The following is a 17,197-nucleotide window of genomic DNA, read 5'->3' on the forward strand; positions in this document are numbered from 1 at the left end:
TTCTACCACCCTGGTTTGTTCTTGGTTTCTTCTGCCTGTCAAGATTCTATGCTTCCCTCAACGCCTCCATTATGTGCTTTTGATCTCACATTTATTTCCATCCCATCTACTCCTTTAGGCATTTGTCTGCTTCAGACTTCACACGCCCCCTGCCCCCACCTTCTGGAATGCAAGAATAAACAGACCATCAAACAAACGTGAGCTCGCGCAGATCTCCCACAGAGTCCAGAATTGCTTTCCATTCTGTTTGGAATAGAGAAGGCACAGAATATAAATATTGAATATATTCATTTGGTGCACAAGGACTATATCACAAGCATTTTATTTATTTCTACTATGTGCCAGACTCGAAGTTTGGCAATACCATATAGATGAGTTAGATAAATTAACAAACAAAATACAGTCTGTTAAGTGCTCCCATAGAGGAAAGCAACAGGAAATTTATAGGAATGATACTAATTCAAATGAGGCAATATGTGGATGAAAGAATGGATGGGTATGTGAATGAGTAATTTATTTTAATTGTCTAGAGCTGACATTTAATACTCTGCAGTCCTCTTTATGGGTAATCACCCTGATAATCTTCTGTTGCAACCATAGTGAGTCCTAATTTCTTCCTTCACAACAGTTGCTAATAACACTCAGGTGGATAAAATCTAGTTCTAATGAATTCTGTCTACACCTGCTTCCTCAGGTACATCAACCTGCCTTTAACCACTGACTTTTCCAGTTGTGACATTAAACATATTAATTTGGAAATTTAAAAAATAATGTTTAAGCATAAAATTAATCTAATATTTCATTATTAAAGATAGGTAAAATCTACTTAGTGCTTCTTTGATCTATGCTTCATTCTTGTGCACAATTTTAACACTTCATTAGTTTACTTCCTTTAGCTTTCTATTTATAATGATTTAAACAACCTTGTTTCTAGAGTCCTTTGCAAGAAGAACCTCAAGTTATTATTTTTATGAACTTTTTCTGTGTTACAGACTTTTGCCAAAAAAACTCTGGATTTTTTTTTCTTTTTGGTCTTTTTTTTTTTTTTTAAAGATTTTATTTATTTATTTGTCAGAGAGAGAGAGGGAGAGAGAGCAAGCATAGGCAGACAGAATGGCAGGCAGAGGCAGAGGGAGAAGCAGGCTCCCCGCCAAGCAAGGAGCCCGATGTGGGACTCGATCCCAGGACGCTGGGATCATGACCTGAGCCGAAGGCAGCTGCTTAACCAACTGAGCCACCCAGGGGTCCCTCTTTTTGGTCTTTTAATCACAAAAATTCAATAGTCTTAGTTTTTTTCTTCTTCTTCTTTTTAGTTTTGGTTTTTTTGTTTGTTTTGTTTTTTTGTTTTGTTTTGTTTTGAGTGGGTGGAGGGAGGGGAAGGGCGGGAGAAGGAAAAGGTGGGAGGAAAGCCAGGTGGGAGGGTGATGACTCAGTCAGGACCCAGTGAGGGAAGTGCCATGAAGTGGGTGACCCTGTTCTTAATGGCAGCCCTAAGAATGGAAGGGTAAGGGGTTCAGAAGGAGGTGGGCCGCCCGTGTGGGGAGAGGGCAGCCGAGCGTGAAAGGGGCTGGCAGGGCAGAGGGCTGATTAGGGAGAGGAGCTGGGAGGTGGGCGTGTGCCGAGGTTGGGGGCGACCCGGAGGTGAACGTGGGGTTCCCGGGGCCTCCTCCCAGCCTGCAGGATTCCTGGCCTGAGCCTGCCCTTCGCCTGCCCTTCCACTTCCCCGCTGCCCTTCAGGAGTCTTCTTGAATGCGTACTGTACTTGGCACCGTGATCTAGTTGGTGTTTTAAACTGGGTCCACACTCAGTGTAATCATTTGATACACTTCAAACATAATCCAGTCACTTAGCATTATTGGGATATAAAATGTCTAAATTTATAGATCTTGAAGTTTATTAGGGACTAGCCCACAAAATTGTCATGTAATGAATGGTCAAATATGACTTACCGCTGATTTTAGAAATGTTTCTTTAATTGTTTATTTTTTTCTGTTGACATTTCATGTTAGATCTCTTTGAGGTTTTAAACTTATGAAACAAAAGTAATGATCATTTTTTATTTGTCTGATTTAGGCACTGAGTTAGTATTTATTGAACGTGTACTATGTCCCAGGCTTTTTTTTTCTAGCTTCTGGGGTGTGGAAACAAATAAATAAACATAATATTTTAAGAGAACAAAAATAAAGTAAAGAGAGGGGATTGAGAATGACCAAGAGAGAGAAGTGTTTTTTTATGCAGGACGTTCAGAGAAAGTCTCCCCAAAGAGATGCATTTGAGCAAAGACCTGATAGAAGTGGGAGAGTGAGTGAGTGGGCCTTCTGGGGTGGGGGGGGTGTTGGGGGGGCGGGCAAAGCAGTCCAGGAAGTGTTCCTGGAAGAAGTGACAGCAAGTGCCAAGACCCACCGCTTCCCACGCTCCAGGGAAAGAAAAGAAGCCTGTGTGACTGGAGCAGAGTGATTAATGCTGGGGGCTAGGAAATGAGATGGGAGAGAATAGGAATGATGGTATCTTAGAGAACCTCTTGGTCCTGGTAAGGAGCTTATATTTTCTTTTGAATGGAATGAAAGGTATTAGAGGGACCCAGATCAGGAAGTGACACATGATCTGATATATACATTTATTTATTTATTCATTTATTTATTTAGAGAGTACAAGCAGGGGGAGGGGCAGAGAGAGAGAGAGAAAGAGAATCTTAAGCAGACTCCCCATTGAGTACGGAGCCTGACACAGGGCTCCACTCGGGGTTCAATCTCATGACCCTGAGATCATGACCTGAAAGGAAATCCAGAGTCAGACGCTTAACCGACCGAACCACCCAGGCACCCCAAATTGTGTGGCTTTTGAACACATTTATTATCTCCTAGTGTCCGTGGGTCAGGAGTCAGAGAGAAGGGACTACTTAACTGGGTCTCTGCTCAGGGTCTGCTAAATCTACAGCCAGGATGCTAGCGGGGCCATGTGCTCCTGCACGGCCTAGGGCTTATACAGCTTGTTGACAGGAGTCACTTCTTTTTTTGCAGGATTGAGATCCAGGTCCCCGTCTTTTGTTTGTGTGTTTTTGCCATCTTTACCATTTTTTCCACTGTGGTAAAGAACATAAAATTGTCTATCTTAACCGTTTTTTAAGTATACAGTTCAGTAGTGTTAAATGCACTCACACTTGTGAAACACATCCCCAGAACCTTTTCATCTTGCAAATCTGAAATTCTGTACCCATTCAACAGCTTCCCCTCCCCTCACCAGTCTCCTGGTAACTATTCTGCTTTCTCTCTCTATGAATTCGGTGACTTTAGCTACCTCATGTAAACGGACTCACACAGCATTTGTCTTTTTGTAACTGACATATTATGTGTTTGTTTTTCCGGGCTGTCAGCCTGGGGGTGCTCTCAGATGCTAGCTGTATGTACCCCTCTTCCAGCCTAGCCGCCTACTGCTTCAGAGCCAGCAGGAGAATCTCTCACACTTTGAATCTTTCTCTGCTGTCTCCAATTTGCTGTGACTGAGCCTTCTGCAATAGAACATTATCACAGCAGGGACTCCCATCACCTTTGTCATATAACGTAACCCAATTAAGGGAATGACTATCCCATTATATTCACAGCCTGCCCACCTTTGAGTAGAAGAGATTAGACAGGACCTGTACAACCGAGTGTGGGAATTTCCCAGGGTCATCCTAGAATTTTGCCTACCGTGTAGGTGGAGAACGGATTTGGAGATGGGGGCCAGAGAAGAAGCTGGAGACCGATTAGAAGGCACTGGAGATGCCTAAGCCATTGCTTCTCAAAATTTAATGTGTATATGAATCTTCTGGGGATCCGGTTAAAATTAGATTCTGACTTAGCAACGTTAGGATGGAGGCCTGACACTCCCTAACAATCTCCTAGGTGATGATGATTCTGCTTGTGAGATAGCAAGACAGAGACAGGCTCACGGGGACAGGGGCTTGGACGAGGCTAGTGACAGTCGGGATGAGAAGCCGTCTGATAAGGATATAATTTGAGAGTCGACCCAAAAGGGCTTGGTGGGAAGGAACCAGAGGCACTGGGATGACTTTCATGTTCAGAGGATGACCGAGATCGTAGGAGGAGTTTACTTCAGGGCAGAAATCCAAGTGTTTAGTGGGGGATATGCCATATTCGAACCCACACAGAGATGACCACTAAATGATGTGGGAAATAGCAGGCTTATTAATCATATGCAGTGTTACTGGACACTTTACAGTGTTTATGGCACCACAACCATGAGACTCTTCCTAAGGGTCCTTGAAAATTTCTTGCAGCGCCTTAAAAAATGTAAGCAATACAAAGGGTCTTGTTGGTGCATGTGTGGTTTCTCCGCTTCTCTTGCACTGACATTAGTGAAGCAAACAGTGTTTTCTTTCCCACGTGCCAGAGTTCTTTACAGTGAAATTAACATATCATTAGTCAAATCATTAAAGCTGTTCCTGGAAGCCAAAATATGCACCCCTGGGCAAATTTAAAGCATACCACATTCCAGCTCTCTCTAGGAATAGAGCTAGATTTTAAAATAAAATGAGTTTTCGGCACCTATTGATTTTGGTAGATGCTCACGAGGAGATGAATTACCTCATTTTTCCTGGCTATCTAGGCCATTTCATGGCATGACTAATTAATATTTCTTTCCTGGGCTAAATTATGCAAAGTTCGCTTTGTCACATTATGAGAGCTTTGCATAGAAGTGAAAATCTTCTCTGAAGCCTTTATCACAAAAACAAGATGGCAGAGTCTAGGGTTTTATGGAGGATAGGCTTACTTCTAATTTCTCTAAACATTAACCATGTAAAATCTTGGCTTTACCCACACTCATTTTCTTTCTTTTTTTTTTTTTTTAAGATTTTATTTATTAGAGAGAGAGAGTGAAAGAGAGACAGCATGAGTGGTGGGGAGGGGCAGAGGAAGAGGGAGAAGCAGACTTCCTGCTGAGCGTGTGCCTAGAGGTAGAGCTTGATCCCAGGACCCTGAGATCATGACCAGATCAGAAGGTGGAAGCTTAACTGACTGAACCACCCAGGCGCCCCACCCATGCCCATTTTCTAAAAGAGAAGCATTTGAAAGGGAGGTAAGCCATAAATTGCTACCACCCTGCTCTTGGGTGGGATGGCTGGAGACATGTAGAAAGAGAAAAGTTTAAGACTTTTAAATAAAACATACCTGTTCTTTGTGTTGCTTGGGCTCTAGCTAAGGTCATATCCAATGACAAGGTTATAAGCGGTAACCTTCATTTCATAACCTTTATTTCAGGTAGCATGAAATAAAGGCAGCACAGGGCAGCTTTGCTTTAAAGGACGGTGCATTCTGTGGAACAGGTGGAAATTCACTTCAGCATAGGCAAAATCTTTATAGAAACCTTGTTTTCTGTTTCATAAAACCTGGTAGACTTCATGACAAAAAAAAAAAAAAAAAAAGAGTGAGAGAGAGGAGGAGATATTTCAAGGAGAGCATGGTGATTATGTTTTTATAAATCAGACCATGAGCAGATGACAGTTAAACCAGATCATTGAAAGTCAGGGGTGACGGAAGGTTTGAAGGAAACTACCCCTATTGAGGGTGCTAAGGAAGTCAGAATTTAACACCTGCCATCTGGACACCTTTCATTCTGGAACCTGGGCTCATCCGAACTACCTGATACAGCAGTTAGTTTTTCTGTTGATTTGGAAGAGTCTGATGGCTAAGCAAAGCCATTGTTGAACCCTGAACTTGATATAGCTTCTCTTATAGGCCTCTTTTTATAGTGTATCACAGTAGAGTCCAGAACCCACACCCATGCACAGTTGTTTAATGAACTGATTCAGAGATTCCATTTTTTTCTACTATTGTATCTATTTTTATGTAACATATGAGCAACTTTATAAAATGTAGCTTTTGCATAGTAATTTAAGAAACTAACTTCTTACTCTTTCCTTTCCTTAGGAGCACTGAATCAAAAAAACTGGGGAAAGAAATACCCAACATGTAGTAGCCCCAAACAGTCTCCTATCAATATCGATGAAGATCTTACCCAAGTCAATGTGAATCTAAAGAAACTTAAATTTCAGGGTTGGGATAAAACGTCTTTGGAAAACACATTCATTCATAACACTGGGAAAACAGGTAAACTGTTTGCATTTTGTTTGTGACTTTAATATGTTCATTGGGCTTACAGTATGTTTATATCAGTTTCATTTCATTTTCATGTCCTTCATTTTATTTCATTTCATTTTCTTTGTGTGATATTCTATGAACTGCATAGAAGTTAAAGGTAGAAGAAATCAAATAAAACGCAGTAAATGGGAAGTTTCGATAACATTTTGAAAATGTGTACAAGAATAAAATGACCAAAGTCATCACATTATGTTCTTCAATAATAAAACAATAATGATGCCTCCACCAGAGGATGTGGTAAAGATAATGCAGTATACAGCTTATATCTCCCATCTCTGGTTAAATCACTTAGTTAATCAGAATTTCCTTTTCTTGGACAACGTATTGGCTCTGGTTGCTCAGCGTCATGCTACATTCAATACTGGGGTACAAAAAAAGCAATCATCTATAATTAATTTTAACAAAGAAATCAGTAGCATTTCTATATAGAAAGTTTAAAATTATATACTGTCCTTAGGAAGCACTCTGTAACTGCTTTTTTTTAAAAAGACTGTCTTCTTTTTCTAAACATGCAAATTATAATACCATAAAAAATTCCAGTGAACAGTAGAGGGACAAAATAGTCTTGAAAAGTAAAGAGCTTTCCTTTTCTGATACCATATTTTAAATAAAATTGTATGTATATCAGGAAGTTATAGAATAAAAACAAATAAACTCATAGAAAAAATATTCTAAGTTATAATATGAGTTATGCTGAGTGGTTTTATCATTAGTGAATTCTTTCTCTGTTATTGATATTTTGGTAATGCAATTATTTGAATGTAGTAATTTCATTTTAGGTCCCATGAGGGTAAGAATTTTTCTATATCAGTTCCTGATACATAATAAACCTTCATTGTTTCTCAATGAACGAATAATTAATAAAATTACTATACATTGTAAGATGTTAATTAAATTCATAAAAGCATGTTGTCCCAAATCTTGACATTTTCATTACCAGTTTTGAAGGATGTTACAAAGACGTAAAGCGTGTAACCTCTGCTTTATTTTTCTTAGTGGAGTGTGGTCAAGGTCAATTTATCCTTAGAGCATGCTTTTAGGTTCACTACTGGCTCTTTAAAGTGGAACTATGAATTGTGGAAACTTTAGCAAATTATTTAAGCTCTCTCTGATTCAGTTTCCTTATCACTAACATGGACTATAATGGTATCTCTTCCTTCATTGTGTGAAGTTCTGTAAAAATCAAATGTTTAACACATGGAAAGTACTCTGTGTGAAGTATAGCACATTGGAAGTGACCCATGAATGTTGCTGTTGTGCTTATTGTTGTTATTATTACTGAGGGAAGTTTAGACCTCTAGCTGGCTGGCCGCAGTGTTGGATTCAGTCCCTAATGCCAACAAGTGGTTCCTGCCTGATGGAACAAAGACTATTTAAATCTGATGGAGAGACATTAAAATCTAGCATAAGGCTCTCAAAAGAAACATTAATCTTTAGGTCATTTGTAAAATAAAGTCAAAATATCTGCTGTGGAACTCAAATAGGAGAGTTTAAGATTCTGAGTTGCCAAACATCACATGGCCAAAACCCATCAGTGGGAATGGATTTCCCACCTGCTTTGCCACAGTGTGGGACAGAAGTTCCAGAGCCTGATGAAGCCTGGGATGATGCTTGCTTGTAGGGATCAGGACATGGGACGAAAACACCTGCCTGATAAGGAGTAGGAAGGGTTGAAAGTGAGAAGTGGGGGGTACTCCCGAGATGATTTTCTCCTCCACTCTTCTGTTCCCTCTCTCTTTGCTGTGTCCCCTCACTACCATCAAATGCCTTAAGAAAGCAGAGCTCTGGGGGAATGGCAGTCTTAGGACACTAAATGGAAGAGGGCAGGCGGACTGGCGGTCTTCTGCTGTTAGAGTCATACTGAAGTTAAGGTCTTTGTTTTAGTTTATATTTGGGGCAATAAGATACATAGAGTGTATTTTGCAGAGTTAGAATGGTGACTTGTTTTGTATTTATTTTATTATTATGATTACTTATAATTACTGTGTTATTTATTTATCAAATAAATGACTTTTTTAGTGTATCTTTGATAGGAGAAAATTTAGTTGAAATTTATAATTTTGATTTTCTGAAACATAGATACAACTTTGTGTTTTTTCTTTTAAGTGGAAATTAATCTCACTAATGACTACCGTCTCAGTGGAGGAGCTTCAGAAGTGGTGTTCAAAGCAAGCAAGATCACTTTCCACTGGGGAAAATGCAATATGTCTTCTGAAGGATCGGAACATAGTTTAGAAGGACAGAAATTTCCACTTGAGGTAAGTCACTGGTTCCACTGGCCACTGTTTCATTTTCTAAATCATTGAGATTTTATGTAGCATATAATTTGATTAACTTCTAATCCAATTTTAAAATTTATAGTTATATTTTGTTTCTTGGTTAGTATCTTCCTTTTTCATTAGACTAAACTCAATGATGATCATACTTGATTTTTCACTTCCTGGCAACCCAGAGGGCCGCACTGTAGACGTCTGACCAGCAAATGCTGATGAGTGAAGGAATAAATGAAATTCCTTCCATAGCTCAGGAGGAAAAAAAAGAGGAAATTTTATCAATTTGCTGGAGAATCAAAGAAATGCAAAATAAATGAGAACATTTTTCAACTTTAAAATTGGTAATATACATATGTAATTCTAATAAATAATGAGTATGCAGTAAAACAAACACTTTCATACATGTGTGGAAAGAGTATTAAATTGGTAGTTTGCTTGTTTTTATCCAGAACTTTAAATGTTTCCTTCCCAATGCCCACCATTTCCACTTTTAACAATTTAGTCTAAAAAATAAGACATGCTCAAAAATGTATGTGCAAAGGTTTATTTACAATAACGAAAAGTTGAAAGAAAAGGAAATGATTATAAATACATTATGATGGAAGGGCTCCCGGCTGGCTCAGTCATTAGACCCTGCAATTCTCGATCTCGGGGTTGTGAGATTACTGAAAAATAAAAATATATTTAAAATTCCATTGTGATGGAATATTACAGGTCTTATAAAAATCGTTTATGTTTGAATAATTTACACAAAAATTCATCAAAAGATATTAATGGGTTTTTCTTTTTTAAGATACTACTGCTTTTTAAAAGCAGGATGTAAAATAGTATGCACAGTATTTAATACTCTGATTTTGTGAAACGTGAAAACTAATTAAATAGTGACTGAGGGTCCAGAGTCTAAGTTGAATGGACTAGGTTTGAATATCGACTTCACCATTTAAGTGTTATAGACGTGACTTTATACAAATATTTAATTGACCTGAGCTTCTGTGTCTCGCTTGTGAAATTGACATAAGAATAGCACCTGCCTTATGAAGTTTTTATGAGGATTAAATGAGAGAGGGAATTATTAAATTCCCTTGTAAAAATAATTAAGGGAAACCAAGAAGACATGAATAGTGATTTTTCCCTGGGTGATGGCATTTTAGGTACCTTTTCTCCTATCCTTTAAAATTCCCATGTTTTGGGGCGCCTGGGTGGCTCAGTGGGTTAAGCCGCTGCCTTCGGCTCGGGTCGTGATCTCAGGGTCCTGGGATCGAGCCCCGCATCGGGCTCTCTGCTCAGCAGGCAGCCTGCTTCCTCCTCTCTCTCTGCCTGCCTCTCTGCCTGTGATCTCTGTCAAATAAATAAATAAAATCTTTAAAAAAATAATAAAATTCCCATGTTTTTAAAATTATTTATAATGAAACTGTATTACTTTTATAGTCAAGATAGTTACTGATAATAAAAATAAGACAAGTGAATTATCTGTTAAAGGACTAAAAATTTTTGATGTGGATAAGCACATTCTAATTTATAGCTTATAAATTTATGTTTTTCAATATATTAAATATCCTTAAGGAAAAGCACATTTATCAAATTTGGTTTGTCAAAGAAATAGAAGTCAGTCCATTAAACATATAACATTGTCACTTCAGGGAGTTTCCTATGTCACAATACTACTTATTGAGAGCAAAGAGGAAAAATCAAGAAAAACCCTAACAACAAGAAAAGCCCTAAACCAGCCAAATAAATGGTACAGAATCTGTGCACTAAACCTCAAATATTTTTCTTATTTAAAAAGCCTCTCAAGTTCTCAAGAACTTGAATCTTAAGAGGGATTGTTTGTTGCTTCTCCTTTTTTAAACTCTCTCCATGTAATTGTGCAAGCAGCAGAACTCGGGGATATCCTTGACTTGGTCTCTCTTTTTTTTTTTTTTTCCTGGTTTCCTGCATCCTATAAGGAGGTCTTCTCAGTTCTGCCCCTAAATGATGTGGGAGGGCAGAAGAAAGTTCAAACTACCTTTGTCACTAACTTAGATTGTTAAATGTCCCCCAGCTGGTCTCCCTCTCTCTCTAGTTTTATTCTCCTCCATTCTGAGCCCTCTTCCCCGAAAGGCCTGCCACCTCCCACTCCTGTTAACCGAAGTACATCCAGTGTTCTCTGTTGCTCTCAAGAGCAAAGGGTTGGGACTATCTCATGGGCTTCTTGGCAGGGCCCCTGCAGCCCCGTCTCCTCTTCTCTCCCATGTGCTCAGCCTCAATCACAACCAATTACTTCCCACTTCCCACAGTTCTTCTTTCTTGACTACTGGCCCCACTGACTTGAACATACATTCACCTCTTCTGCTTTTTCATCGGTCAGTTTTTATGCTGCCTATCCTTTAGGGGTTAGTTGAGCAGTCCTTTCTCTGAAAAGGCTTTGCGATCACCCAAGGCAGGAGCCACTGCCATTCTCTGCCCAACACCTGCTGTTTCTGCAGTCATAGCCCCCAATCACGCATTGGTCTTCACAGAGGCTTTCTGCTCTCCCCTTAATTATTCTTCTAACTAGCTACATTACCTGATTTCCAAGCTCATGACATGGGGAGCACCAAATTATAAGCGAGAGTAGGGGCCATTGTCAACAGACACATGGGCTGAAGTAGAAATTAACAAGGAATATAGCCCGGCAGCAGAAGAGGACACTTAAAATAAGGAACTTAAAATTCTTCTTGGTATCTTTTTAGGTAGAAGCAGAAACTCCTTTAGAGTTTCACTATTAATAGCATGCACCTGGGTGGTGCATCCGCTCTCACTCCCTCTCCCTCTGCCCTGCCCTGTGCTCTCTCAAATATATAAATAAATAAATCTTTAAAAAAAAAAAAAAAGAACGCAGTATGATAATGTCCAAAAAAGGTAATTCAGACCATCAAAAAAGGTGTGTCCCATCAAAGAATGAAACCATATTTGAAAGAATTCCAGCAAAATAGTTAAAATAACATTTGATAATTTATAACATTAGATAATTGTTCTAGTGTATTACTACCTCAGTATTCCCTGGTAATGTCAAAGTGACCATTTCTCTCCCAGATGTGTCTAACTTTGCATTTCCCTCCTCACTGAGGATGATAAGTGATAGTAAATGCAGTTGTACATACATGGAATTCATAAAATATTTTGAAACTCTACGGAATATAGGATTATACAGTTTACAGAATTTTTCAAATAGTGTTTACTGAATTGGTAAATTATTTTATTGTCTCTGGTGACTTTTGTGATGTCTTTGTGTACGATAAAGCTGTCATTGTTATATTTCATAGATGCAAATCTACTGCTTTGATGCGGACCGATTTTCAAGTTTTGAGGAAGCAGTAAAAGGAAAAGGGAAGTTAAGAGCTTTATCCATTTTATTTGAGGTAATCATTATATATAGATTTAATGCTAACTTAATTCCTTCTTTAATCACAGGATGTGACATAACAAGGCATACTTTTTAACAAATACAAGTGCTCACAGGTGGAATAAGTTGTGATCATTTTCAAACAGAACCACTCCTTGGCTGGTGTGTTTTTAAAAGGGGATCCTTGCATTCAGTAATTGGGTACGTCGCTTCTGGCTGGAGCAATGGTTCCGGGAGTGCGCAGATTTGCTTATGTGTACATGCAAAACACCGTAATGATATAGAGCAGAGACTGGGAATCAGCATTTTTAAAGTGTATTTTTCTCAGTGGAAAACTTCAAAGGTAGCTGTTTTTTCTTTATTTGTTTTTATCTTGCTGTGGGAAAAAAAAAAAAGGATGCCTTGGGAGGATTTCACTTTTGGAGACCTAAAATGGAATTCACTAATCTTTTCATGTTATTGAAGAGTTAATCAAATATTTTATCCCATTCTTAGAGTGTCTCTTTTCTTTAATAGGTTGGAATAGAAGAAAATTTGGATTACAAAGCAATTATTGATGGAGTCGAGAGGGTTAGTCGTTTTGGTAAGCTGTTTGGAGAAATCTCTTCCAGATTTCTGTTTCAGATGCATATGAATTTTTATTATGTGACAAATTCAGTAATTCCAAAAGGAGGAAGGAAAGACCTTTTCAAAGAGGACCCCACCTTTTTATACAATTTATACATGTCTCACTACAGAACATTTTACCCGAAATTTTTGTCATGTAGAAATCATAAAAGGGGTGCCTGGGTGGCTCAGTGGGTTGGGGCCTCTGCCTTCTGCTCAGGTCATGATCCCAGGGTCCTTGGATCGAGCCCTGCATCGGGCTCTCTGCTCCGCAGGGAGCCTGCTTCCTCCTCTCTCTCTTCCTGCCTCTCTGCCTAGTTGTGATTTCTCTCTGTCAAATAAATAAAATATTTTTTTAAAAAAATCATAAAATGTTAATGTAAGTAGGAAGTTGAAGTTTTCTCATTTTATTCTTGAAAATAATCTTATTACATCATGCATTTAAAATATATTTCTCTATGTCGGGTGCCTGGGTGGCTCACTTGGTTAAGCGTCTGACTCTTGATTTTGGCTCAGGTTATGATTTCAGGTCCTGGGATTGAACCCCAAGTTGGGCTCCATGTTCAGTGAGGAATCTCCTTAGGATTCTCTCTCTCCCTCTCCCTCTGTGCCCCCCTTGCACTTGCCTACATGCACACATGCACACCCTCTCTCTCAAATAAGTAGATCTTTAAAAAAATAAAAAATAAAATGTGTTTATCCATTCTGCCTGCATTATCCATTTGTTAAAGACTTTAATTTATAATCTGAAACCAGTTAATTTTATAAAAATCATGTCTTAAAGTGAAAGGAGAATTGATACTCAAGTGAAAACTTATTTCCTAGTGGTTTCCTCGATAGTCCCTTTGCTTTACCATTATGACAGGGGTTTTTGGAAGAAGGCGAACACTTACACAGAAAAAAGATACCATGTGCTCTGATTCTGTTCTGCCTGCTATCTCATGGCTCTTGTCATTTGTCACAGCGAATGCTTGTAACAACATTGGCAAGAGACAGCAAACCCGTTATTATTGTTATTTTATCTTTCATAAGCATCCACATACGCAGTATTAACGCGGCCCTGAGTTATTAACAAAATAAGGATTATTCATCTCCGGGAAGCTGCAAACTCTTGAAATTGGGAACCAAATTCATATAGATCCTTTTGGAAAGCTAAAGCCCGGTCTAGGATTGATTCATCTTTGTCAATCACATGTAAGGACCTTAATTGACAGAGCTTTTCAGAAGTCAGGAATTTGTGAGCTCACACAGCGCTGCTCTCATCGGGTTTTTCTGAAAGGTACAATCAACGCAATATGGAACCCCTTCTCTCCCTCCATCCACGAGATTGCAAAGCTCAACACTGAATGCCCTAAGCCACTTAATGTTTCCCTCATTTAGTCAGAAAGTGGATTCTGTCAAGACTGAAAGAAGGCAGTTGGCTTGCATTCCTACATTGAAACTGGGGTAAAATATGAAGCCTGAATGTCCCCGGGCTTCGCATCAGGCCGTGGGGCCAACGAGAGGGGTGTTAACACTGGTTTGTTAGTCTCTACTTGGGGCGCTGAGGCATCGTGGCCCCTTCTTCTCGAGGCTTCTTCCGTGATTCCCGGGGCTCTCTAAAAGGGTCCTCTGAGGATCGTGTGAGCTGAAGAACCACTTTGCTCATGTTCTTTGGCTAAAGTTTACTTGTTAATATTGACTCTCCGCAAGCCATTGAGAGAAACACTTCATCAAAGCCCCTGCTGCCACTGAACAGCCTCCCTGAGAATCTGGATGGCCAGCAGCGCGCCTCCGCCTCCAGCCTGGCTCTGCACGTGGAAGCAGAACGTACAGTCTGGCTGCCTGCCTGGGAACACACCCTCACTGGCCTTCCTTCACTCTGTGTTCTGTCTCCCCACCCTGCTACCTGTGCACCAACTTCTTCCTACTCTTTTACCAGAAAATAGAATAATCCTCCCTGTGTGTCACCTCACCCACTAAATACTTAATATTTCGACATATTTGGCGAGGACACCTAAGCATATACTGCTGGTCAGTGGGAGTGGAGCCGGGATCGAGCTCCTGGTCTGCCCACAGAGTTGTTCCACCACATTGTGGAGATGTGTATTAGTGGTACGTGTCAGTTTGATTTGAATGGTTGTTAGATACGATCTGGACAAACTAAATAAGTCCTCCTAAAGGTAAATGTTTCTATTTTGACAGTTCTTAGACTAAATCTATTTCAGAGTCTAGAAAATCCACTCGTGCCCAATAAACGGAAGGCTTCCCAGTATCAGCCCTCAGCCATTGCTGCTGGGAGCCAAGGGGACTGAAGGCAGAGCTTCTCTGTAGGCAGTGACACCGGAACTGTAGCAAAACTCTCAAATCCTGCTTCATATTCTCCATATAATGTGAGTTGTTCAACAAACCACACTTTCAGCCATCATCAGGATTATAAAATCTGTCTCATTCCAATGTGGGCTGATTACTCATTTCCTATATTCCTCTCCAAGAGACAAAGCCATTTCCCATTCCTTTCCTCCCTCCTACCTTTCATTCCCTTCCTTCCACCACACCTGCTCTATGTTAGGCATTGTCCTACCCTTGGAGTGGAGAGAGAGAGGGAGAGGTTGTATCAATACAAAGATAGCATATTAATGTTCCATAAGCAGAGTCCAGAGAAAAAGAGAACTGTTGGTTAAATTCTCTCAAGTCACAAAGGAAGAGACACACTGCAGGTAACATCATTGGTGATTCTCAAATGGGAGTTGTCATTAGAATGGTTTCTGGTTGTTTCTTTTTTTTTTTTTTTAATATTTTATTTATTTGACAGAGAGAAATCACAACTAGGCAGAGAGGCAGGAGGAAGCAGGCTCCCTGTGGAGCAGAGAGCCCGATGCGGGGCTCCATCCCAGGACCCTGAGATCATGACCTGAGCCGAAGGTAGAGGCCCTAACCCACTGAGCCACCCAGGCACCCCTCTGGTTGTTTCTTAATCACAAACTCAGCCCAGGAATTTGTATACCGAAAAGTCCTCTCAGACGGCATTGACATGGCACCATCTTAAATCTTATGGTCCTAAGTAGTAAGAGTTGTCTTTTTTTTAAAGCGTTTTTTAAATTTAAATTCAATTAATTAACATATATTATTGGTTTCTGAGGCCTGTGATTCATCAGTTTTATATAACACCCAGTGCTCATTACATCACATGTTCTCCTTGATGCCCATCCCCCAGCCACCCCATAGCTCCCACCCTCCTCCCCTCCAGCAACCCTCAGTTTGTTTCCTTTGATTAAGTCTCTTATGGTTTGTCTCCCTCTATGGTTTCGTCTTGTTTTATTTTTCCTCTCTTCCCCTAAGATGCTCTGTTTTGTTTCTTAAATTCCACAGTAAAACTTGGTTTTAACTATTTAGTGGCTCTTCCCACGTGCTTGACCCTGTTGTGGTCTTCGTCTTTATCTCCTTGACTCTCTCCCCACTCATCTTCCCCCTCCTGCTCTCAGCAACCTATAAAAGGGGAGCGCTGACTGATTGGTTAGTCACCAGCAAATGTTCAAATGAACAGTGACTGAATGATCACAAATACAGCAGCATTGAGTCAGGTGTGATTCTAGCCTGTGTTCGCTCACAGTACTGAGGTGATTCAGATGAAGCAAATGTTTTTGCTAGACACATATTCAAAAAATCACCTTATTCCAATTTTCACGGAAGACAGGAGTCTAATCAAAAAAGCTTTACTGTAACTGAAAAGTCCTGTGTTATTCAAGACAGAAGACAGACATTTAGGACATGTATGTAAGTGACATTTTATTTTATTTTCATTTTTTTTAAAAGATTTTATTTATTTATTTGACAGAGAGATCACAAGTAGGCAGAGAGGCAGGCAGAGAAAGAGGGGGAGGCAGACTCTCTGCTGAGCAGAGAGCTCGATGTGGGGCTCAATCCCAGGACCCTGAGATCATGACCTGAGCTGAAGGCAGAGGCCCAACCCACTGAGCCACCCAGGTGCCCCTATAAATGACATTTTAAAAATAAGGTACAAAACAGTTAGCATTTCAAGAAAATTCTCTATTTCACCATCCCTATTCAGGTCTCACCTCTTCCTTTTCTGGCCTCTAGCTTTCCTGGTGTCATTTCATTTCCCGCCTAATTTAGCAGTGAGTCAATGTTTGGGTCCTTACTTAATTAGTATTCTTCACATCCACATTTCCAGAGAACATTTGTAGGATAAATTTCATCTTCATCAGAAAAAAGAAACAATTGTAGCGCACTGATAATTAAGGAGGTTATTTAATCACAACATTTTTCAGATATTAAAAGCATAAATCTGAAAATGGGAAACATTCACATATTAAAAATATTTTTCTCAGTTTCAGGGAACTTGAATCCAAGTCTGAATTCTGATCATCTCCGGTTGATATTAAAAAGAGAGGGGGACATACTTTTGGAAGTTACTAATTAATCCGTGAAATGGAGCATAACCTGAATTTTCTAATGGATTAAAATTAGATTTAGGTTGTATATACATGACATTATCAATTCAGCCAAGCAGATTTTTAAATTCAGACTGAAAGCAGTTATCTATAATTTTAATTATTACCAGCATCCCTCCTTCCTTCAAGAGTTTCTGGATTATAGAAAAATTAACATTCAATAATTTATTTTTAAATGGAATTTTTTTTTTCTTTGAGGCTTTCTGGATATGTCCAATCTTCATGGAGTTTAGAGCTGAAATAGACTATTAAAATAATATAGGCAGGTTATTTTACTTTATAATACGGAACATGGGTTCAAAAAGACTAACATATCCCAAAGGCTTCCCTCTACTTTGG

General features: G+C 39.5%; 1 protein-coding gene across 4 annotated transcripts in view; it reads left to right on the top strand.

Moving 5' to 3' along the window:
• PTPRZ1 (protein tyrosine phosphatase receptor type Z1) overlaps positions 1–17,197 on the top strand; it is a 180,976-nt gene that overhangs the window by 89,992 nt on the left and 73,787 nt on the right. For all 4 annotated transcript variants that reach the window (XM_047695500.1, XM_047695501.1, XM_047695503.1 and 1 more), the window contains exons 3-6: positions 5,931–6,110; positions 8,268–8,419; positions 11,719–11,814; positions 12,315–12,381. In XM_047695500.1, the coding sequence (XP_047551456.1) occupies positions 5,931–6,110; positions 8,268–8,419; positions 11,719–11,814; positions 12,315–12,381 (495 nt within the window). The remainder of the gene's footprint in view (positions 1–5,930; positions 6,111–8,267; positions 8,420–11,718; positions 11,815–12,314; positions 12,382–17,197) is intronic.

This window comes from Lutra lutra, chromosome 11 (assembly GCF_902655055.1).
Source record: "Lutra lutra chromosome 11, mLutLut1.2, whole genome shotgun sequence".
NCBI lineage: Eukaryota > Metazoa > Chordata > Mammalia > Carnivora > Mustelidae > Lutra > Lutra lutra.